This window comes from Carassius auratus, chromosome 2, assembly GCF_003368295.1.
Source record: "Carassius auratus strain Wakin chromosome 2, ASM336829v1, whole genome shotgun sequence".
In the NCBI taxonomy this organism is placed as follows: Eukaryota; Metazoa; Chordata; class Actinopteri; order Cypriniformes; family Cyprinidae; genus Carassius; species Carassius auratus.
Genome location: NC_039244.1, coordinates 25,681,473 through 25,707,147, shown reverse-complemented (window position 1 = coordinate 25,707,147; position 25,675 = coordinate 25,681,473). Strand labels below are relative to the sequence as shown.

Below are 25,675 nucleotides of genomic sequence, written 5' to 3'. Positions count from 1 at the left end.
AGAATGATTGGGGAACGCCCCCAGCGTGATGTCTCTGAATCATGTGTGTAATCAGTCCAATGGAAGGGCGAGACTTCATAGGCGGGTGACGTCATAGACCAGGAAGAATAAAAGCTGGAGAGACACAGCCAGCACCAGCCTTTCTGTTTTCAGCAAGCGCTCTCTGTGTGTGTGGACTGTTCAAAGAACTTTACGTTTGTGAGTCTTATTTAAAAGTATGCCAAAAGCACCCTCCAAGTCAAAAAACAAAATGGGCGAAGGCAAGCAGCGTTTCAGACTGTGTGTTCCTCCCTGTCCTCGCTATATCTCAGGCGGGGATACACACAGTTTGTGTGTTGTTTGCCTGGGAGCGGAGCATGCAGAGTCGGCTCTCTTCTGGACCGTACCAATATCGAGTACTTCCCTTTGGCCTTGCACTCTCACCCCGCACTTTCACGAAGTGTGTGGATGCAGCCCTGTCTCCGCTATGGCTCCAGGGCATCCGCATACTGAACTATATCGACGATTGGTTGATCTTAGCTCAATCAGAGCAGATGGTGGTTCGGCATCGAGATGTCTTTCTCGCCCACATCAGAGAGCTGGGGTTAAGACTGAACGCCAAGAAAAGTGTGCTTTCTCCAGTACAGAGAACCACTTATCTGGGCGTGGTGTGGGATTCGACCACGATGCAGGCACGCATGTCACCTGCTCGGATCGAGTCGATTCTCGCCGCAGTCACGAGAGTGAGAGAAGGCCAGTCACTCACTGTCAAGCGGTTTCAAAAACTGCTGGGTCTGATGGCAGCTGCGTCCAACGTGATACCTATTGGCCTGCTGTACATGAGACCCCTACAGTGGTGGCTCAAGACCAAGGGGTTCTTCCCGAGGGGAAACCCACTTCGCATGATCAAGGTCACACCTGGCCCGGTGTTGGGAGCTCCTTGTCGCCGCGTGATGCTAGCGACGGAAGCGTCCCTCACCGGCTGGGGTGCGGTCATGAGTGGCCACCCTGCCCACAGTCTGTGGAGTGGTTGCCAGCTGACATGGCACATCAACTGCCTGGAGATGCTGGCCGTGCTGCGTGCACTCCGTTATTTTCTCCCAGACCTAAGAGGTCACCATGTGTTTGTGCGCACCGACAACACAGCGGTGGTCTCTTACATCAACCACCAAGGAGGTCTGCACTCACGCCGTCTAAACAAACTAGCGTACCAGGTCCTTGTGTGGGCCCAGGACAAATTCCTCTCACTCAGAGCGGTTCACATTCCTGGGCATATGAATATGGGAGCAGACATCCTGTCGAGGCAGGGACAGAGGCCCGGGGAATGGCGGCTTCACACCGAGGTGGTGAAGCAGATTTGGAGAGTTTTTGGCCAGGCTCAGGTGGACCTGTTTGCGACTCGAGAGACATCGCACTGTCCCCTCTGGTTCTCTCTGACTCATCCAGCTCCACTGGGGCTGGACGCCATGGTACAGACGTGGCCGAGGCTTCGTCTGTACGCCTTTCCCCCGATTGCTCTGCTCCCAGGAGTTCTGCGCCGGGATGGGGTCCAGCTGCTGTTAGTAGCCCCGTTCTGGCCGGGACGAGTATGGTTCTCGGACCTGATTTCCCTCCTAGACAGCTCTCCCTGGGAGATTCCTGTCAGGAGGGATCTCCTCTCACAGGCGGAGGGCACAATAGTCCACCCCAGCCCGGAGCTGTGGAAGTTATGGGTGTGGTTATGGGTGTGGCCCGAGGGGGCACAACTCGTAGCTTCCGGTCTCTCAACCGAGGTTGTTGAGATCATCCTCCAATCCAGAGCTCCCTCTACGAGGAAACTGTATGCCTTGAGGTGGAAACTTTTCACTTCTTGGTGCGGACACCGCCAGCTCGACCCAGTTAACTGTACCGATTGGTACAGTGCTGGAGTTCCTGCAGGCCCGTTTCTCCACAGGGTTGACCCACTCCACCCTGAAGGTCTACGTGGCGGCCATTGCAGCCTACCACGCCCCTCTCGGTGGCCAGTCAGTGGGCAGACACCCCCTTGTTACACGTTTCCTCCGCGGTGCGCTGAGGCTGAGGCCTCCAATACGTTCTCGTGTCCCTACGTGGGACCTGGCCGGGGTGTTATAAGGTCTCTGTAGACCGCCCTTTGAGCCTATTGAGGAGATCTCCGATCGCCTTCTCTCTATTAAAACTGTCTTCTTGTTGGCGATTTCTTCTCTCAAGAGAGTTGGGGACCTGCAGGCCCTCTCTGTGGCCCCTTCTTATATAGACTTTGCGCCCGGTCTGGCTAAAAGTCATGAGAGAGATATCTATAGAAAGCTTGACATGTCTACTTTAAAACTAAACAAGTGTTGCTAACAGATATTCTGTGATAAAGTAATCCATATGAAAACAACGCGATGTCTGTTTTTCACATCTCCCTTTGTTATATCTAATGTGACCACGCCCCCGCGCTGAACGCGCTATTCAGATTCAAACTGAAGCGCGACGCTTGAATACACCCACACAGAAGAAATAGCAGCGAGACTGTTCAAGTTTTTTATTTTACTGTTTGCTTCGTGGTGAGAGGAATAAGACATAATTCACCCCAAACAGATGCTAACACATAGTTTACCGTGGAGGTGTGTGCGGAACAACCAATCAAACCTGACTATGTTAGTTGACCAATCAGAACACAGTATGCTACCAAAAGGTGGGGTTTAAGGAAACTGAATCTTTTGAACAGCTTCGCGCGAACCGTTTGGGGATGCCTGAGAATTTAGGTAATTTTAAAATGATATTTTGACAAAATGACAATGTTTTTTAACCTTGGATGGATTTAAACCTAATGTACAGGACTTATAAACAGTGATAGGAAGCTTAGAATTTTCATCTTACTGGCTCTTTAAATTTTGGAATTATCTATAAAAGTGTTAAATGAGAGTTCTCACTATTGATTGAAACATGTTTCACTCCCTTGCTGCTGATAATAAAATAATTTTGAGAGACATGTTCAGAATGCATTCCACTCCTGTTTGAAGTAATCACAACCACAAAAAACATGATGTAATCTCTGGGAAAATATATGATTCGTACACTGAAATAAAACTCAGCAGAAGAACTACAGCATTTTATTTTAATCCTTGCATCATGAAACCTGGGAATTTAGGGGAGATCATTCAAAGATTTGCAGTAAACAGAATCCAACTCAGACTTTTGTGGGAAACAGCTTCGGTCTTCTGGTAAGACAATCTTTGATGATGCAAATATTACCTGGTTCTGAGAATGCTAAAATCTCAGGGATTTGGTCATGCTCGATTATCTGATATAGTTGTGATTTCACCAGCAAATGCTGAAAGACAATGATCAAACAGTGTGCAACATAAATACAACCCATGTTATACACACAAGACTTCAAATCCTTGAACATCCTCGCATCTGTTTCCAGCAGCAGATGTCAACAGGAGCTTGTTTTATAGTTTGGACAGTTAGTCACTGGCAGAAGTTGGCTGGGAAACAGAAGACAGGAAGAAGACAGAAAGATGAAGGAGAACAGAGGGAGGATGCCAGAGGGCCAGGCGCCGAGTCAATACAGTAAGCTGACAGAGGTGGATAAAGCATTCTCCCTGTGTGGCTTGCTTTCAAGACACTGCTGAAATATAGAGCCACTCTGGCCGCACGGGTGCAATAGACTGGCGTGGCGATGAAAACAGCTTTCAGTTTGTCACTGCTGAGCCTGCGAATCACAGGAATATCGAGCTTTCTCAGAAACCAGGAGTAGAGCTGGTAAATGCAATCAGAAAGGTCACTGCTTTCTTCTCTTCAGCTCTAGACTTGGCAAACTATGACCAGATAATGGCTATTTATTCAGTCGTTTAAGCATTTGATATTTACAGAAGCAAAAGACCGTATAGCTGTGACCAACTTCCTCACCATTTAAAACACCCAATCACACAGTATTTTTTCTTTTTTTTCTTTCTTTGTGAAGATCATCATGGCCTCACTGATCTCAATTATGATTTAAGGGCTAGGCGATGACAAGAACCAAACGCTGACATGCAACACATCATGGGTGCACACACAAAGATAATTAACTGATTTCTTTCCCAAATTGCATTGACTGCTCTTAAATATGACACACTAATGTTTCACAAGTTTAGGACACAGAATAGGACACATGCTTATTTAAAAGTTTCATTTGCTAATTGGATTTATGTTCATGCTTTATATTTTAAGATGAACTTTTTGAAGTAATTGTTGCCAGTGTTAGCTGTCACAGCTATGCAAAGATTTGATTTAAAAACAGTATCATGAAAATCCTAATTAAAATCAGGAATTTAACCTCAGAACCATCTCAAAAACAAAAAGATGCTAAAGGTTTTTGTGATGGGTATGCTTTAAAATGTATTATTATAAACTCAATTCAAGCAATGAAGGATTTTGAAAGTCTGTAGGCTCCGCCCCTGAATTCATCTTCGGCAGTATTAACTGGAATCTGTGACTTACAGATTCAAGCTACGAATGGTGCCTATGCCAAAGAATAACATTTTTATGTCTTTGTTTTGTCCGATAAATATTTTAGAGTCTTATCATCACCTCCTGAGTCTTTCTGGTATTATTAATTTTTTTTTTATTCCTAAAAAAAAAACATGAAAAATAATTACAATTAATTAAAAATGTTTTAAATAATGTCCACTCACTTTAGATAATTCCAGTCATCAGTGTTAGGGTTACGCAATCAACTTTTTTCAAGTAACTAGTAAGTAATGCATTACTTTTTAATTTTCAAAAAAGTAACGCCAGCTACTTTGTTTTTCCATTTATTGACTGACAAGTCTCCTGTCCCCATACTGGAAGAAATAAGAAATCGGAACAGAGGCATTGTGTGCGCTGTGCGAACATGATGTAGTTCTAGACTAAATGTGAATGTGCATTAATTTAACCCACCTGAAAAAAAACCTGATTTAATATTCATCAAAATGAATTAAAACAGTAAAATGCTAACTCAGAATATGATGCAAACCTGTAGTAATTAAATGTTAAATAACACAAATGTATCTAATCCCATTTTATTAAATAATGTCTTCGCTGCTGACCTTTGATGATCCAGTTCAACTATACTAATAAGCAAAAATGACTTAAACTATAAACTAACAATTGTGCTTCATTGTTTTGTTTTTATTGCTGAAGAGTGTTGAAACTTCTTCTCCTGTGTTCTACAGTACAGACGCAAATTTACATTTCCTTCAGCCTGAGGTTTATTCATAACACATTTTGGTGTGAAAGGGCTTTTACATTTGCTATAAATATAACTTCTTATATTAAAAACAATCAAGCCCTGCTTATATTTAAAAAGTAAAGTAATGTAATTAGTTATTTTTTTAGTGAGTAACATAATATTGTAATGCATTACTTTTAAAAGTAACTTTCTCCAACACTGCCAGTCATATCAGTAGACCAATAAAAACTGTTTTATTGCCTCCTGGGGACCACCATGTTGAAATCACATGACCAGTATCCAAACCACTAGATGTCGGTATAAATCCAAGACAGTCATTGCAACATTAAAGGGACAAAAAGTCTAAAATAATAGTATTTTTTTTTTCATACACACACATGTATTGTTTTACTTTAGAAGACATTGATTCATTAAATGGAGTTGTACAGATTACTGTCGGTACTACGCTTGATGAGGAATGAACTTTGAGATTGTTATTATATATATCTATATATATATCTATATCTATATATCTATATCTATATATATATATATATATATATATATATATATATATATATATATATATATATATATATATACACACACACACATACATACATACACACACACACACACAAATCTTTTAATATAGTTTAATCATGAGATATGGTTAAAAAAGGCTTCTTTTTTTGTGGTTGTGAGCAGCCTCTGTCTTCTGGGCTTAGCCAACTGTCATGAGAGTCCCACACCAGTTCACAGTTGTCAGGTTTCAAGGCAGGGGTGGTGATTTTGGATAAGATTTGGTCCTCTCCTGTGGAATGAGATTTGGCGGATATCTTATATCAGCACTTTTACTTTGAGACACTTTACACAAATGAGTCCAAGAAAGTTTATGTGAATATCTTCATCACCCAGTTCCCTTAGCTAGACAACAAAAATGAAGTGAAAACATTTCCATTAGGATTTTCTTTTTTTTTTTTTAGCTGTACTTTTTCTTTGGGAGACAATCTCAATAAGGAATATTGATGATTTAGCACATTTTTTTCCCATGCTGTTTTTGCTTCATGGTCTTCCTCCATTATTCATTCGCGGCCCATTTTTAATCTCTAGTGGGCTGACTCAGAATTCATTTTCCATTTGGAGAGTGTTACCCCTGTATGCACTTGTCCGTAGCATTGATTAAGTAGGTCCTTGTGGAGAGGAAATTATGTTTGGGTTTTAAGACTTTTTTTTATACTGTAATTTCCACTAATCTACCCTGTGTGGGAATTTGAATGAAGTTTCGCTTAATTCTGGTGGGATTATGGTTTGAGTTTTGTGATCCTTGTGGGTTCTCAGAGCAGTCTTCACATTTAAATTAAATTTGCAGGAATTTTTGGTGAATAATCACGGTTTGTCTAAAACTCCACTAAATAGTGACTGAAAATAAAACATCTGGAAAGACATTACCATTCAAATGTTTGGAGGCAGTGTAATATTTTTTAATTTTGTTGAAAGAAAGTCAACAAGGCTGCATTTATTTGTTTATAAAAACAGTAATTTTGTGAAATATCATTGCAACTGATGTCAGGGTCATGGACTGTTCCCTTATTTGGTCGTGTTCCTGTCCTTATTTTGTAAATTAGCTCGATTATGTTCCATTAATGTCACCTATGTTCACCTGATTGCCCTGATGTACATGTGTCAACCTCCTGTTCCTTGTGTTGGATTTACCCTCTGTGTTGGATACAGTTTAAAGTCTCTTTCGATTATCCATGCCTCCGTGTTCTTTCTGACAGCTTAACGTGACAACTGAAAATATAATATATTTTCTTTTATTTTTATATATTTTAGAATGTAATTTATTCCTGTGATGCAAAGCTGAATTTTCAGCATCATTACTCCAGTCTTCAGTGTCACATGATCCTTCAGAAATCTTTAATGTTAATTTGGGGTTTTGTTTTGTTTTTATAATTTTCTAAAAATGATGTATGCCATGCATCATGTATTTTTTTTTCTCTCTCGATCGTTTATTAAGAATAGCTGTAAATGCTCTTATATCACCTACACTTTGAGACTCCAAGGCACCAGAAAAACAATAAAGTCAGCAAAACTCTGATACAAGAAACCCATATTTTCCATCTACATCATCTAACTGAAAAAGCATATTACAACATTTTCTTGGATAAAGATTATTGGACATAAACACAAATTTTATCCAATGCAAGTTTATCATTGTAATTGTCTTTATTGCCACTCTTGATCATTTGAATGCATCCTTACTGAATAACAATATTTGTGTATATATATATATATATATATATATATATATATATATATATTTACAGACCCCAAACTTTTGAATGGTAGAGACTCAAAAAATAAATCATAGTTGAACTAGACCAATTACTAAAATGGAAGCAATTGAATCTGTACTGACATTTAAAAGCAGTTTCATGCTTATTGAGAAGATTAAATTCCACGTGGCACAAAACCAATTGCTTCATTTCTGATAGATTTGATTTATTGTTCCAGCTGAGTAAAAAGTTTCTCTGTATTGTCCAATAACAACTTTATAAATTAACCAACTAATAATCTTTCCGAAATAATTGTCCCTCAGACTGCTTTTTTTCTTTCTTTTTTTCTCTAAACAGTAAATACTGAAACAGCCTTTTCCTTGGAGCATCTTTCCTTTTCCTTTTTCCATTCTTACATTCTTCACAGCTGCCTTTTTAAATTTTAGCATCACCAAAAAAATACTTAATTATAACCAAATCCCTAAGCAGTAGTAAACTGGCACAAGCCCTTGTCTTTTTCTTTTCTTATCTTTTTTTTTTTTTTTTTTAACATACAGTCAGTTTATTAAACTGAATCCCAGTACTGAACAGGTGCAACTGAAAAACTGACATCACGGTTGGTGCAAAACTTGTGATTCAGTGTTGTTGATCAGTTTTCTAGCCTTCTGTGTTCCCATTTGTTATTTATTCAGTGTCAGACTGCATTGTTTCGAGACTTTTTCACAGAAATGGCAACAGCTGGTATAAATACTAAAAGACCCAAATCCGTGTCTCCTTCCTTGCACCTATTCTAGCGTTGCCTTTGCAAGCCTCCCTCAAAGGCACCATCTTAGTTTTCAATCAATTAAAGCTGTAGATCAAACACTAAGCAGGGTCTGGCATTGCTTGACTGTGAGTGGGCTCAGATAACAATGTGAATGAAAACCAGCTTACCGGGGGGTGGGGCACGGGGACATTTACCGAGGTTGTTCTATATGACTGCCACACACTCACAAACTATCCAGGGAAATAAAAACTGGCATCCCCGTAACACGGACTCCAGCAGAAGCACAAGCCGACATATGATATTTGGGCCCTCGCATACAAAAACAAACCATGTAATGGTCTTCATGACTTCCATGTGCATATATGAAACTCTAGTCCTCCTTCAATTTGCCTGTAATTGTTTACGTGTAAATTGTTTACAGAGTTGCTTCCCATAAAGACAGACTGACATCCATTTTGAGTTTGCCAGTGAACCTACATCTGGCTAAATCTTCAGAGAAACGCTGAAATCTGATCTTCTTTCAAAGGTAGAGAGCGTGGCCAAAGGTTCCCGCTGCCTGCTCTGATTCCTGTCAGTTTCGCCGACGATTGCCCTTCGCACGTAATACCTGTAGTGGAGTCATTAGATGCTAATTTATGCTTGAGTAAATATTACTAGGTCAGAGCGATCCCTTGGGCCAACAGTTTGCATTAATGAATTATATGTCACCGACTTGGCTGTATGGTCACATCTCGTTCCATTAAGCCTGATATTAATCCACAGAATGGCTACAGCCAAAATGGAAGCCCTTGTCTGTGGTGCCAGAGGCCGATCAGAGCTCAGAGACAAGTACTATAAATAAACCCTTATAAGTGCATCCCAAAAATCACTTATCCTCATTTTGCAGTTGACCAAGTAATGCTAGAGGGCAATCAACAAACATTTGGTCAGCAGGAAATTGCTCAAATATGTATGTAATATTCAGAGTAAAGCAAGAATTCCTCCCACACATAGCTCTTTGATAAGGGTTTGTTTTCTTTCTGAGAAGTATACATTCTGTGCCTTGTGATTCAATCTGTTCAGAATCAAAAGAGCACATGGGAGAGAAAAATAATGAATGAGATCATTTTTAAAATATCTTAATAGGGTTTCCTAGATAACAAAGATTAATTGGAAAGCAAATGGAGACTTCTTTCTTCTGAGAAACAGACCCCATAACATCACGTGACTCCAATATGTGTTCAGAAGAGATCTCAACACTACAAACTTTGATACAGGATCTACATAAGATATGCATTTATACTCCTACTGTGTGTTAGCGATTGTCTCATTTAACATATTTTCTTTTATCAGAGAAATACAAAGGGACCCATTTGACTGCATCTAGAGTTTTAGTGGCTATCAGATTTCTAACCCAAGCTAGGTTTGCTTCATATAGTATATGATACTCAAGATGTTGTGCAAATCCCAACAATCAATACATTTTTATGATAACCAGTCAGAAACAATCAAAAACTGCCCACATAAGAAGTGAGAGCAAATGCACCACATAATGTAAATATAGGCCAGGGGTAAGTACGACATGTTCCTGGATCAACATTATTGTCCAAAAATATAAACTTAACCCAATCCCTATCCCTAAACCTAACACTACCCATAAATTACTCCTAAAATCAGTGGGAAATTATAGCTGATTAGCAAGGGTGTAGAAGCACCTAACTCTGATTGTAAGCCTAAAACAGATATTTTCTGGAAATGTATATCTCAATTCTGATTGGTTGACTGGAATGTTGGAACAAGGAACAATGGAACAAGGATGTTGATGTTGTACTTGGTGAAATCACACTCGCTGGGTCTCCAACAGGGCAATTTATTGTTCAGATAAATTAATTTCTGACCAGTTTCCACTATATTATTTAGGCTACTTTATTGATCAAAGCTGAGGTGCTGTTTACAAAGTAGGGACCCACTTTATATTAAGTGGCCTTAACTACTATGTACTTACATTTTAATTAATAATTTTGTACAATGTACTTATTGTGTACATACATGTTTTTACATTGTACTTATATTAAAAAAAAAAAAAATCGACATATAATTACATCTGTATTTAATTTCTGTAATTACATTTATAATTACACTGTTGACCCATACTTTACACCTTAACCCACCCTTAAACTTACCCATACCTCCAACCCTCTCCCTAACCTTACCCCTATCCCACCTCAATAGCGGCAAAAGTATTTTACAATTCAATATGCTCACAGTATATTATTTTTTTTATGTAAGTACATAGTAGTTAAGGCCACTTAATATAAAGTGGGACCCAAAGTAGCATATACTTATCACATGACCTTAACTATCATGGCCATATTAAAACACATTAGGAAATACGCATCAAGTTGGATAAAATCTTGTGCAAGGTAGACATCTAGTGGTCTTGAGCATGAAGTAAAATGAAGAAAATAATAGGATATCACACTTTAAAGCAGGGGTATTGAATTAAAATTCTAAGAGGTCCAGTTAGAAAAAAAATCAGCAACCAAAGGTCCACAACATCACAATAACTAACTTGTGTTATCATTCAGTGCCACAGCCTAGTAGTTGTATGAAAATATGTAAGTAGCCTAGTTAAGAGACGACTGTCAAATAAAATAAAAGTACAAATTGAATAATATTTCAACAATATTTATTGTCAGTTTATATATTGAGCTGTAGGGAAATAATAAGTACTCTAATAATAAATAATAAATGATCAATTTAAATAAAATAAAGGCTGCATTTAAAAATAAATTAAAAATAAATAAAACACAACAGAGAGCTTTTGAAAAATGTGCATCTCAAAATAAAGTGCTTAATTTTAGAAAAAGGAAATAAAAAGTATAGCTTGAGTTTCCCTTTTACTTTTTAGTTAACTTCCTTTCACAACTTAAGTTTAAACACATTTTAAAATAAACAATCTCAACACGTTAACAATTGAACAGCTTTAACACCTCCTTTTCTCTTTCTTTCCCTTCTATATCCCACTTCCACACTTTCTCTTGCTTAGTGAGAAAAGTGAGCCCTTGGTTGTCATGCCAGGATTTTAAATCTGGGCTGGAATGGCGTCAGGGCCATTCTCAAACACATGTGCAGGTGCTCATTGGTGAGCCTGGATCGGTATTTGCTTTTAATAATGTTCATTGTGGAGAAAGCTGCCTCACAGTTGTATGTGGAGCCAAACATGGTTAAGATGTACAAGGCTACTTTCCTCAGACCTGGGAAAGCGGTCTCTGGGACCATTTTAAGCCAGAAAGTGGTAGGATCAGTTTTTCCAAAATGCTCTTTCAAGGCCACATCTGCTTGTAGATCGATCAGTTGGATCTGGAGAGGCCCAGCATTTTCCCACTTGAAGAGCAGTGTGACTTCCTTTGAGAACTCCCTGACATCTGTGATAAGGAATGGGTTCTGAATGAAGAGGGTGAGCTGCTGTCCAAGGCTGAAGCTGTCAAAACGCATGCTGAAGTTTACAATCAGCTTGTCAAGAAAGTCAACAAAAGAAGACACATCTCTCTCACCCTGAACCTGTTCCTTCACAGTTGGAAAGTGTGCACAGTCTGCCATCAGGTCTTCCCTAAACAACACAAGTTTCCTCTGAAAGGAGCGGACAGCTGTCATCAGATCACAAACTGAATTGTCCTTGCCCTGTAGCTTTAAATTCAGTTCATTCAGGTGTGAAGTGATGTCAACCAAAAAAGCCACAATATCCATCTTCTTGTCATCCTCCAAAAAGAGAGAAAATGTTGTTGCCTTCTGGTTCTTCAGCTGTGCCAAGAAAGCTGCGATTTCCCCTCGGATGGACCAAAAGCGCTCCAACACCCTACCTTTGCTGAGCCATCTTACATTGTTGTGTAGCAGAAGGTCATCAGCATTTGCATCAACTTCTCTGAGAAATGCCCGGAGCATGCGATGCTGATGGGAAGAGGAAGCTCTGAGAAAGTTTATCATTCTCATCATTGTGTTCATCACCTCAGCATACTCGTCTGACAGGGTGAAGCACAGGACTGACTGGTGAATTATGCAGTGGTAAGAGATGAGTTGAGGATTGTCATCTTTCATTCTTGCCACAGCTCCTCTTTCTCTCCCTACCATGGCAGGGGCTCCATCTGTGGTTATTGAAACCACTTGCTTCAGCTCTATTGCCCTCTTCTTTAACATCTCCTTTATGGCCAGGTAGATGTCCTCTCCTCTCGTACTGGTCTGAAGGGGTGTGACACCTAACAGGTCTTCACAGAACTCTTCCTTGTCCTTGTTGAAGAACCTCACAAAAACTAACAGCTGAGCATTGTCAGACACATCAGTGGACTCATCTACAGCTAAGCCTATGCATGGTGCCTTGTGAATCGCTTCATCCAGCTGAGCTAGCACGTCATCGGTTAATATTTCTGTTTTCTTTGTTGCTGATGATGCTGACATAGGTATTTGCTTGATTTTTACACGTCTTTTTGTTTCCCCTCAAATAAGGTTTCAGCTACCGCACTCATGCACTCCTTGACAACCCCTCCATCAGTAAATGGTTTTTTATGTTTGCCCAAAATCCAAGCAACTTTAAGGGAACATTCGTTAGCACGTTGTTGGGCAGTGAATGAATGTGTAAGGATTCTGCTGGATCGATCATATTGGGCTTTTAGATCGTTTATTTTTTGTGCCCTCAGTGCGGATTTAAGTGGGTATGTTTGGTCAAAAGATTTGTGCTTTGTCTCATAGTGGCGCTTCACATTGCCGCTTTTAATAATCGCGACAGTGTCTGAACATATGAGACATACCGGTTTTGAACTGCCCGTGGGAAGAATGAACATGTAAGAATCCGTCCATTCTTGATTAAAAGCTCTGTTTTCGCTGTCCACTTTTCTTTTTTTTAGAGCACGCCATGTGAAACGTTGTCTCTCGTCTCGTCTCGTCTCTCCCTGTGTGTGTGTGTGTGTGTGTGTCTCTCTCTCGCTGTCTGACTCGAGTAGTATCACATGACATGATTTACAACGCATGCTATTGGTCTGTGAGTTTCCTGGGCCGCGCTAAACCAGTACCATAGATGCTAGAAAAGATGCGCGGGTTAAAATAGAAACGCTCCGACAAAAGTCAATAATTCTAAATAATTTATGGGTTATTGGTCCGGGTCCGGATAGAACGGCGGCTGGGTCCGGATCCGGACCGCGGTCCGCCTATTAGTGACCTCTGCTTTAAAGTATCTAAAAGTAGCCTATAAGTATTGCATACGGACACAGCCTACATGAAGTAACAGTTTTACCCAAAACACATTTAAATCCCTGATATTAAGCATATAGTCAATTTTTGCATTATCTAAAAAGATTCTGGAGTTTAATCGCATTTAGGCTCCTTATAAAAGAAAGGTACCTACCTCCACAGTACTTTTAACGTGAGTGACACGAGTTGTCTTCAGGGGAACTGCTCCCGCAGAACAAACAGCAGTCATTGGCAGCAGTCAGTCAGTCAGTCGGCAGTAAAATATCCCTGGAGAATTTTCTTCTCTTTCTCTCTGAATGTCACTTTTGTTCAACTGCACCTCATACAATGAGGACTATAATCCGGATCATCGCGAGCGCTTTCCTGTTCAGCGTCATTTTCTCGCAACGACATTGAAGGTATGTGTAAATAAATACCTGAATACATATTTAGAAGCCTGTGTCACCTCCATAAAGCATTTATATTTCGGACGTGATAGTTTTTTACGTTTTAGTTTTTAACGTTTGATAATGATAGTTTTTCACTGTTTGCTAATTAATTACAATAGCAAATCGAAACATGTGTGATGTTAATTAATATCAACTAGTAGGCCTACTGATAGTGTCATGAGACTCTGTGTTGATTCTTCTTAATTATCTATCTTCAGGTTCCTCAAGGGAAGTTTGTCTCCATCTTGTTCAGAGCTCTGGATCTTGAGAGTGATAGTTGCAGATCTCTTCTGTGGTACAGCCAAACCCAGAGCATTGGTCACCAATGGAAACAAGATGCAAGTGGTCATGGTGTCAGATGCCAACACAGCTGGGACGTGGTTTCCTTGCTGTATACTCAGCGATTCGCCCAAATGAAAGAGGTAACAAGACTACCAATTTATTACCATCCAAATATAGAAGTTTTATTTCGCTCATCAGGTCATATGAATCCTCTGAAAAAATAGAGCTTAGTGCACTGAAAATGCACACTTAAATTTCTGCTTATTATTTTAAAATACAATACTACAGACCTCAGTCTTTTAAATGAATGGCTCAAAATCTGCAAAGGGATAATTAAATGTAACAAATCATGTTATTGGAACATAAAGTAAAAGTCTCCGGTAGAATTTAGTGAGAGAAAAAACAAATTTATATGTATTAGGAGTTATGTAATAGGTAAGTTATCATCTCTGACCAGTGTTGAGGGTAACGCATTACAAGTAATTTGAGTTATTGTAACGGAGTACAAACTTCATAATCACGGGAAGGAGGAGGCGGGAACCGGCGAACATTCAAATCAAAGTTTAATTACAAAATAAACACAAAACAGCACGACCAAACCGCACAACCAAAACACAAAATAAAACCCAGGCCCCCTGGCGAACTGCGCCGACTCCTCCGCTCCATCACGGACGGCAGCCGCCCCTCCACATCACGGGCAGGCGGGTGCGAGTTCATCTTTCCCTGGCAACTCACTCCAGCCCACCGTCTCGAGCGTAAATGGCGCCAGGCTGCTACGCCCTGCTCGATGGCAACGCGGATTCACCACAGCGGTGGGGGATCTTCGGCAGCACGTCCCTCCTTCGTCCCAGGTTTCAACACCAGTGTAACGGAGTACAAACTTCATAATCACGGGAAGAAGGAGGCGGGAACCGGCGAACATTCAAATGAAGCTTTAATAATAAAATAAACACAAAACAGCGCGACACCCCCTCACGGACGACTGTCGCGCACAACCAAAACCAAACACAAAATAAAACCCAGGCCTGGTCCTCTCTCGCCCTTCACCGTCATCGCTCCTCTTTTGTATTCTTCCGATCTCCTCCCTGGGACTCGAGACCGGTGGTGAGTGGAGCATTTCCCAATCACTCTACCGGCCTCGCTTCGTTCCCACGGCTCTTGGCCCCGCCCCACTCATCACAGTTATGTTATTTAGATTACTTTTTCAAGTAACTAGTGAAGGAATGCATTACTTTTTAATTTACAAGAAAATATGATTTTCTTTTTCAAATAAGTAATGGCAATTACTTTTCCCCCTCCATTTATTGATTGAAACCAATAGATAGTTCTAGAATTAATGTGAACATGCATTAATTCATCTCACCCACATAAAAAAAAAAAATAATTACCCAAATAACGTAATTAGTAAATTTTTTTAGGAAGTAATGCAATATTGTAATGTATTACTTTTTCTTTCCCCAACATCCAGCCTATATTTTTGACGAGCGTAATAACGTGCGTGAAAGGTGAAATGTTAGATTCTTGTGTAATTATAACACATACTGGAGACTTAGAACTGTAGTTCATTATACTAATTTTATGGTACAAAGCATATATTGCAGCTGAAATAAATTACTTTTATTTCAAAGGCTGACATGTCTGCCATTGTCAAAAATCGTATTTTAAGATGTCACTAATTTAATTAATTTCATTTTTTTTAAACCAGAAAATGAGTGGTTTTGATGCTCAAAGTGTTTTTATTGTCTCTTGCAACAAAAATATTTTATTTCAATGCATGAACATGAAAAATCACTTTTTTTAAAACTGTTTTTACTACCCCTTAGCAGATTTTGAGTCAATTTTTTATTGTTTCCATGTCATTTGACTAATGGTGATCTAATTATTGTTCATAGCAGGGGACCGGTATTGTGGGGGTCTTTTAGACAAACCCTCCGGGATGATAGAAACCCCTAACTGGCCAGATAAAGACTACCCAGCAGGAGTAATGTGTTCCTGGCATATTGTTGCTCCTCAAAACCAGGTGATAATTCATAATTTCTGCGCTTTTCAGACCACCTTGACAGGATGAGTATGAATGGATATCTTATTTAAATGCAAGGTATCTTCCCTCTCTCAGATCATTGAACTGAAGTTTGAGAAGTTTGATGTGGAGAGAGACCGCTACTGCCGCTATGACCATGTGGCTGTGTTTAATGATGGAGAAACGAACGAGTCACGGTAGATCGGCAAGATCTGTGGAGACAGCCCACCCATGTGAGACCCTCAGTTCATCACAAAATATGCTCCAATACACCATTTACCTCCAGTATTTAGTCTGATATGGATTTTTCAATGGTTGATGCTACATAACTGCATTTCGGCCTCATAATTTTGCAGTTATTGTAAATATATTTGTTTAAGCAAAGATTTCAAGACATCAACAGCAAAAATTTAATATTTAGAAAACAATATTACAATTACTGTTTATTAATATTGTGATATGCAACCATTCAACAGTTAAGGGTAAAGAAAAAATATATTTATAATTGAACTTTCTGTTCAAGGAATCCTGAAAAAAAATGCACCATGGTTTCCACAAAATATTAAACACCAAAAATACCTGAGCACCAAACCAGCATATTAGAATGATTTCTGAAGGTCATGTGACACTGAATACTTGAGTAATGGCTGCTGAACAATCAGCTTTACATCACAGGAATAATTTACATTTTAAAATGTATTAAAATAGAAAATAGTTATTTTAAATTCTCTCTCTCTCTCTCTCTCTCTCTCTCTATATATATATATATATATAAATATATACTGTATATATATAAAATGTAATTTTTTTCAGTTTTACATTATATTTGCAACCTAAGTAAGCATATGAGATTTCTTAAAAAACAAGAATAATTATGACAAACATTTGAACGGTAATGTACATTTAATCAGTCAGTGCACTTTCTTCTTTCAGGTACCCCTAAAAACCTTGTTGTGATTAAAGGGATACTCCAACCCAAAAAATATATTTTCTCTGTCATTAATCACTTACCCCCATGTCGTTCCAAACCCGTAAAAGCTTTGTTTGTCCTCTGAACACAATTCAAGATATTTTAAATGAAAACTCTCAAGGTCCAGAATAGCATGAAAGACATCATCAGAATAGTCCATCTGTTATCAGTGCTTCAACCGTAACATTATGAAGTGACTAGAATACTTTTGTACACACACAAAAAAAAAAAAAATCATCCCCCGTGTGTCTCTCTGCATCACCGTAGCACCATTTTAGATATTATCCTCTAAATGTAAACTACATACACTATTACACGACACAAGGATACATTTTCTATGTGTATTTACACTTTGATTTGAATGAGAACAGCACATTTGTGCAGCGGGGCAGACACAGAAGAGCGTACGCTGTTTGTCTTCAGAAGATAATCTCCAGAATGACCCTACGGTGATGCGGAGATACTGAGGAGACAAATTGTTGAATAAAGTTGTTATTTTTGTTTTCTTCAATGTTGGGTGGAGTATCCCTTTAATAAAGTGTGTCCACATGGTATTTTAAAGTAAATATAGTAATTTCAAACATTATTTATTTATTTTGTCTCCTAGGCCAATTTATTCTGATGGCAATCATCTCTTCATCAAGTTTCTGTCAGACCTGAGTCTAACTGCGGATGGATTTATTGGCCATTACCGCTTTAAATCGTGGACCCTCAGCACAGCCAGTGTCCCTCTCACTCCCATGAGCACTATCCCACCCACCATACCACCCGCGGGTCACTCCACAGCCCACTTTCTACAAGGGTTCATTTCAAATGAAAAATGCAAGTAGCGGCACGGTGTAAAACTGCTGTACATTATGGGAATAAACGTGTGTAGGTAATGACATTGGAATGTATTGGAGATTTATTATGTTTGGTTCATATGGAACGCATTAGTTCGGTCACATGGGAAGACTAGCGTGCTTCTAATTTGTAACTAAAGTGGTTTAACAGAAATAAATATATCTGACTTTTGCTGGTATTTATACACCATTTTAGTGTATAAGGACATACTGTAGTTGGTCATTATTAAAATTAATCTTTCCTCTCTCTTTTCCAAAATGCCCTTACATGTTCAGAAGGTCTTTGCAAACAGAAATGCAAAAGGACTGGAACAATTGAAAGCCATTACTGCTCTAGTAACTTTGGTAAGTGCCCATTTTTTTTATTAAAATTTGTGTTCAATTTCTGAAAACCCAAATCACAGCAGGAATTCTGGGAACGTCTTTGAAGTTCCAGCTATAGGGATCGGCCCTCACAACATTCCTGACTTATTAAACAAATGAGTCTTGTTTATCGATGAAGTATCCTTCTCTTTAATGAAATCTGTACTGTTCTTTATCAAAATTATATTTGGGGATTTTTAATGTTCTTAATGTTCCAAGACTGCATTTATTTGATATAAATACAAAAATACAATAAACATTTGAACAAGAATCTTTTTTAAACATATTTTAACATGTAATTCATTCCTTTGAAGCAAAGCTGAATTTTCAGCAGCCATTACTCCAGTGTCACACGATCCATCAAAAATCCCTTTAATAGGCGAATTTGGTACCAAAGTAATATTTCTTATTATTATTTATGTTGAAAACAATTTTGCTGCTTAATATTTTTGTGGTATGATGCACCATTCAAAATGTTGAGATAAGTATGACTTTTAAAATATAAATGAATTAATACTTTTATTCAGAAAGGTTGCATTAAATTGATAAAAAAAGAATAAAAACATTAATGTTACAAAAGATTTTTATTTAAAATAAACGCTGAACTTTAAACTTTCTAAAGATGTTTTCATATTAATCAGAGAAAAAAAAAACTGTGACAGAGTAGTGATGCTGAAATTTCAGCTCTGCGTCACAAAAATAAATGAAATTCTTAAATATATTAAAGTAGCAAAGTTATGTTAAATTATAATATTTCACCATATTTGTAATCAAATAAATGCAGCCTTGGTGAGCATAATTGTCGTCAATAACAAAAAAAATAAAAATAATTGTAATATTTCAAATGCTTGACCAGTAGTTTTATCACTTTATAATAACATGATAATATAACATTGAATATATATATATATATATATATGAATGTATTTTAACTATTGTTTATATATTATTTTAAATATTTGAAATGCATTTTTGAGAGATGTAACACCTAAAATGTATGTAAACCTAATTCATTTCACAGATATAATGCACTATGCTGGTTTTAAAAGTTAACTAAACCTCTGAGTCTCTGTCTCAGTTTTAATAATGCTTATAAATGGAAAATGTGTTCAGGCCGATATTGAGACTCAGCTCTTTTTTTTTTAACTGCAGAGGCAGTAAAGATGCTGAGCACTGTAAAAATGGCAGCAGGCATAGAAGAACTATACATACTTTACATATTACCATGCACATGTATTTATTATGCAATGGTTCAAAGTTGAAACCATGATTCAGTGAATATTACAGTCTTTTTCTCCCCACAGTGATTACCGCCACCCTTATCTCAGCAGCCACGAGGGACCACAGTGTCCTCTCCACCTTCTCCATCCTGCACCTTTATAAGGAATGAAGTTTAGCCATCCAACAGGCTGGGAAGACCATGAGCTCCAAAGTCACTGTCCTCTGTAAAAAATGCCCTCTGGTCAGAAGAGGTGAGTATCTTCACACTGACCTAAATCTGGATCTTTCTACAATCCTCCCAACCTTAATCATTTTAATTGAAACCATCCCATCCTAAACTAAGACCCGACGAGTCCAGCAGATGTTGATTGAGGTGGATTTTGGAAGGTGATAGTTTGCAAATTTCGAGCTCCCCCAAGGTCCTTTGGCTCCATTTGTGGTGTTGAGATATTTCAGGCAGGATATGCCATTTCAGCGTCACGGTGTGTAACTTAAGCTCGCTCAGAAGAGGCTCTCAGTTGGTTTCCTTGAGTCACGGACAGCTAGAATAATAATCCTCTTCAAGCACATGGATGGTATATGACTTTATTGTGCCATGCTTTACCTCAACTCAGTTAGTGTTGAAATATTAAGCCACTGCTCGGAAACTCTGCAAAGCAACAGTTTCGTTTTGAGGGAAATTTCTCACCTCGGCTGAAATTTCTATGTGCCATAGAGGAATGTGTGTTGAAATATGCAGAAACAGTTTTTGGCGGTTCAGAGGAACACATTAACATTAATCATTTGTAGTGGAATTTTTGTTGAAATGGAAAGCCATGGAATAAACAAAATATTAAATGCTTCGCCTCACATTGTATGAAAATAAAGTCACATGACCAAAGGTGTGTTATGAATCAACATGGCTGTTAACCGAACAAATAGTAATAATAATAATAAAAAAGAAATTAATTAAAATCCTCTCTTGAATTTGTGTACCTTTTTCAGCTGCTAGTTCAAAAATGTCATGCTAGAACCAATAAGCAGTGACATCTTGCTCTTATGGAAAAAGACATGCTTAATTCTATTGAATGTGCATTTGTAGTGGACTTCAAATTTTAAAAGTATATATACATATATATATTTACATGTACTTGTAGATAATATAATATTTACTGAGAGACTTAAACACACGTTTAATATCAAACATATGCAGCATAATTTTGATACAGCTTTTATTCAGTAGTTCAATAATCAAGAGGTTAAAAAAACTGAAATTAAACTGAAATTAAAAACCCTGTCATCGTTTTTCACGCTCAAGTTGTTCTAAACCTGTATGATTGTCTTTCTTCAGCCCAACTTAAAAGAAGAGTTGTTATGGTTACCAACATTCTTCAAAATATCTTCTTTTATGTTCAACAGAAGAAAGAAACTCGTAGAGGTTTGGTATAACTTGAGATTGAGTCAATGATGGCAGAAGTTTCATTTATGGCTGAAACTTCTTTTAATATTAAGCATTGAGAAAGTTGTGAAACTGGTATTTAATTCATTCACTTTTGGGTTTTTTTTTTTCAGGGCTTAACTACATTGTCATGGGACAGACAGGTGAACAGGGACGAGGTATTGTGTCTCCTCATGACTTTGTGATGGCCTTCAAAACTAAGAAGCAACGGGATCTGGGAGTGTTGAAGAATATTTGCTCAGGTCACCTCCATGGCTGTTCATTTCGATGACTTAAATGTTTCACTTGATGTACATTCAAACTTGAAGGACTCTTTCAGTATTTAAGAGCGGTCTGAGTTTTTTCATATTTCTGAGGCATGTTTACTCCAATAGAACATTTAGAAAATCTTTAGTTTTTTTATTTGTATTTTATGTTGATGATCATATTTGACTATGAAAGACTTTTACTATTTTCAAATATCTTTGACCACACAAACCAACGGTCCCATTAGATTTAGCTCATCTGAAGAGCTGAAGTGTTGCAGAACATGCTGGAAACCTTATATATAAATGAAAGCTCTCGCTACAACACAAGCTCCTTCATTTGCAGTAGCTGGGGGGTGGTGACATTTACGTTCCAGGAGATCTGGACATGTTGGCCTTTGAAACTGACATTTATCCAATCTATCTAGTGTTGTAATGAGTGAACGAAGATTGAAGATGACAAAATGAAATGCTGTCCAAATGAAATGCAATGCAAAATTGGTATTATGTCAGCTGAGGTTACTACAAAAGGATCCCGAGTCATTCCAGTTATATGAACTCTGAAACCATTCAAAAATGAAAGTTTCTGTTGTGATTTAGGGAAACATTCATATTAAAGAGTCTATCTATGGTTTATAATTGCATTATTCAAATTATGACAAGGAATATAGGATGGATTTGAAAGTGACCATTGCTTATTGAGTATTTGAGATCACATTAATTCAGATAATTTTTTATCAGCTTTTGAAATGTTGATATTACAAAAAAGTAGGTTCAGCAAGAAATATTTTGTTTGATAAAATTTATTACATAATCTTTTGGACCATGTGAATTTTTTATTATTATTATTACTATGAAAATATAAAATTATTTATTTATTGAAATGATACTCTAAATAATAAAGTAAAACTGCCAGTAGCTGGTGGTAAATGTCTTAATGATTGAGTCATCGAGTCATTTATTCATTCATTTGATTCGTTCAAATGGCTGATTCATGTAGGAGTGAAGTAAATGGTTCTTTAAAGGGGGCCTGAAATGCTCGTTTTCACTCAATATCCTGTTAATCTTGAGTACCTATAGAGTAGTACTGCATCCTTCAGAACTCCAAAAAGTCTTTAGTTTTATTATATTTATAAGAGAAAGATAGTCTGTACCGATTTTTCCCAGAAAAACACGACCGGCTGGAGGCGTGACATGTGGGCGGAGCTAAAGAATCACGAGCGCGAGTAGGCTTTTGCGTTGAGAGCGTTTGGAAGTTGTGACATTACCGTGAGCAAAAAAACATCATCCAAAACAAACCATGGCTAACAGTCAGATTCAGCCGTTTATTTATGATCCAGAATCAGATCCCGAAGCTGAAATTTAACAAGAGCAGCAGCCGCAGCTACGACGTCTGTATGTGGTATGTATTGAAACTGTATATATTTGCTTAGCGGTTTTGGAAAATGACTAAGTTCCACTTTATGTCGTCTTTTTTATTTTTTATTTTTTTAAGCTGTACATGTGGAAAGTGCAGTTTGATGACAACATCGCATGTTGTTTACTTGATGTGCTTACGTGCCGATAGCTAAGTTAACAACACAGAGATATTTGAAGCAGTTTTACTCACCGCCTGTGGTTCCAACACACGATCGTGACCCTTTTAGTTGGGATTGCATCATCCTTAAGAAATAAACGATGTGCAAATCCGGCGTCAAACTGGGCCTTGTTTGTAAAACAAGCATCTTCGAAATGCAGGGAACAAACACAAACACTTGCACAACTCCGTTGATGCTCTGTAAAAATAAACTCCATCCACTGGTCCCTTAATGCTGTTTTTTTTTTTGGTAATCTGTGCAGGGTTGTCTTGCCCTGGCAACCAAAAACACACTCCTTTTGTGACAATTCGCGACGGTCTCGCTCTGATCAGTGAATGTCTGTGCTCTCATTGCTCTGCTATACGGGAGCGCGCGCTCTTCTGGCAGAAGTGCGTCAGGACCCATATAAGGAAATTTCGCTCCACCTAACGTCACACAGACCCATACTCGAAAAAAACTTTCCGAAACTTGTGACAAACCGGAAGAGGTATTTTTGGAACAAAAATACTCCTTCAAACGTACAACTTAATTTTTGAAACTTTGTCCATGTTCAGCATGGGAATCCAACTCTTTAACAGTGTAAAAAACTCAGTATGCATGAAATAGCATTTTACCCCCCCTTTAAGAATGGTTCATCATTAGGCTAAGTATAAGTATATGTGTATGTATAAGTATATGTGTCTGTGTGTGTATGAAAAAATACTTAGAATATTTTTTTATTGTCTGCTTTTCATGGCATAGCACTACCCTCTGGCTACAGTTCTCCCAGTGTATACCTATTTGTGATATTAATTGTGATTAAAGAAAACTATATATATATTAAAGTAAATAATTTAATGCTTTTAATATTATATATAATGTTGTAAACATCTTGATGGTGACACGAGGGAAATGAAATGTGACAAACTTTTATTTTTTTATTATGCAGAACAATACTCAGCCTTGAGATTTGCTTTCAAAGACAGCAGATCATTTTCTACTTCAGCATTTAAACCGGCATATTAATGTTACAACTGGGCAGCAAGCTCATTTAAATACTGAGATCTGCTAGTGTTTCTCTACAGCAGCATATTGCAGTACAGAGAATGAGGCACATTGTTAAGTGAATCCACTGTGCCCAGAGGGGCTTCCAATATTCTCCTGGGTGAAATCGAGCGCAACTCTATGTGATGGTACAGTTGTCAAAGGGGAACACGCAGCTCAGTTGAAATTATCCCAGAAACTCAGACACATCTGGAATTTCACAATAAGACTGAGAGAAACTCTCTCTAGAGGAGAGCTGGACTCACTCGGCAGTGGCAGTGATGAAGGTAATAGGAGGCAGAGTCCAGGAAAGGGTTTCCTTTCATAAACACATTTCCGGTCACTGTTAAATGAAGTGGATGCTGAATTGGATTATGCTGGTTTAATTATTATTTCTGTCTATTTGGAGAGCTGAAATGGCTTGAAAAGATTTCAATTTCGGCTTTTGTTCTGCTTTTGACTCAGATTTCACTGTATAATATCCTCCTCTGGATTGCAACATGCTTCCCTGAATGAGCAAATATTGTTTAGACTGACTTCCAAAATGTGGGACTCTGAGCCAAAAAAAAAAAGGTTGCCAGCTTCATCTGAAATAACAAATGGAATGAATCTACATCACTCAAATATTTCTTGTGAGCAACCTTTATTTACGTAATGCAAAAAATATCCAACTATTTACAATCTAGTTCAACTGAAAAAATCATTTAAATTATTGAGTCAATGAATAAATTAAAACAACTATTCACAATTAAATAAGGAATAGTTGACCCCAAAAATTCTATTTCCTTAAAATGTATTCACCCTCAGGCTATCCAAGTAGCAAATGAGTTTTGTTTCATCATCAGAACAGATTTGGAGAAATTAAGCATTACATCACTTGCTCATCAATGGATACTGTGCAGTGAATGGGTGCCGTCAGTCCAAACAGCTGATAAAAACATCACAGTAATCCAAAAGTAAGTAGTACACAAGCTTCAACCATTGCTGCAGGCAAGAATATGAGTCCTCTATCCATAAATATTGTTTTCTCTAATGAAAACGTCTCCTCTGAAACAGGAGAGAAATGTGCACAGATCAAGCACCACTTAAAAGCAAAAATTGTTCTAAACAAATATGTCACTGGACAACAGGGGATTAACCTTTTTCACTTATTCACAGGATTAGTAAAAATTTTGTATTTGTATTTTTGCCTGTAGTGATGGTTTAAAGCATCTTAATCACATCTTAATAACATTCTGATGGCACCCATTCACTGCAGAGGATCTATTGGTGAGCAAGTGAAGTAATGCTAAATTCTCCTAATCTGTTCAGATGAAGAAATACAAACTCATCTTCATCTTGGATGGCCTGAGGGTACATTTTCAACAAATTGCCATTTTTAAGTGAACTATGCCTTTAAGAAAATAGCATTGCCTTCGAATGATCTACATGTACAGTAGCACATAAGCTGGGAAATTAAAGTATTAGTGAAATTTAACTAATAGGAAGTCAATTAATCAGAGATGAAATATTCAGAAAGAGATATTCATTTAAAAGACAAAAAACAAGAAACAAATGCATTGAAGTATTGGTGAGTGAGGCAGAGGAGAAGTCAGAGGAAGAAAAAGTGCAAATTGAGGGTTGTGCTTTCTGACAGCGTCCTTCAAAAAAGGTCAGCCGTCTGCTTTCTTCAGGCTTCTTCCCATAAGGCATGCAAACACCGTCATCACCATCTTGGGTTTGACCTCCACAAGGTCATCAGGCAGGGCGTACACCCTGACTCCAATTTTTCTCGCCACTGAGATTGCATATCTGTGAGTAGGAATTGAAGATATGGATAAGGTTGCTGGTGGCGAGA

General features: G+C 38.1%; 1 protein-coding gene and 1 pseudogene across 3 annotated transcripts in view; one reads left to right on the top strand and one right to left on the bottom strand.

The window, feature by feature from the left end:
* The first annotated feature begins 13,725 nt into the window (after positions 1-13,725).
* Positions 13,726-21,264, top strand: LOC113041191 (procollagen C-endopeptidase enhancer 2-like; annotated as a pseudogene).
* Positions 21,265-24,472: 3,208 nt separating this feature from the next.
* Positions 24,473-25,675, bottom strand: part of pls1 (plastin 1 (I isoform)) — a 30,332-nt gene continuing 29,129 nt past the window's right edge. For all 3 annotated transcript variants that reach the window (XM_026195703.1, XM_026195711.1, XM_026195720.1), the window contains one exon: positions 24,473-25,629. In XM_026195703.1, the coding sequence (XP_026051488.1) occupies positions 25,491-25,629 (139 nt within the window). In that variant the 3' untranslated portion in view covers positions 24,473-25,490. The remainder of the gene's footprint in view (positions 25,630-25,675) is intronic.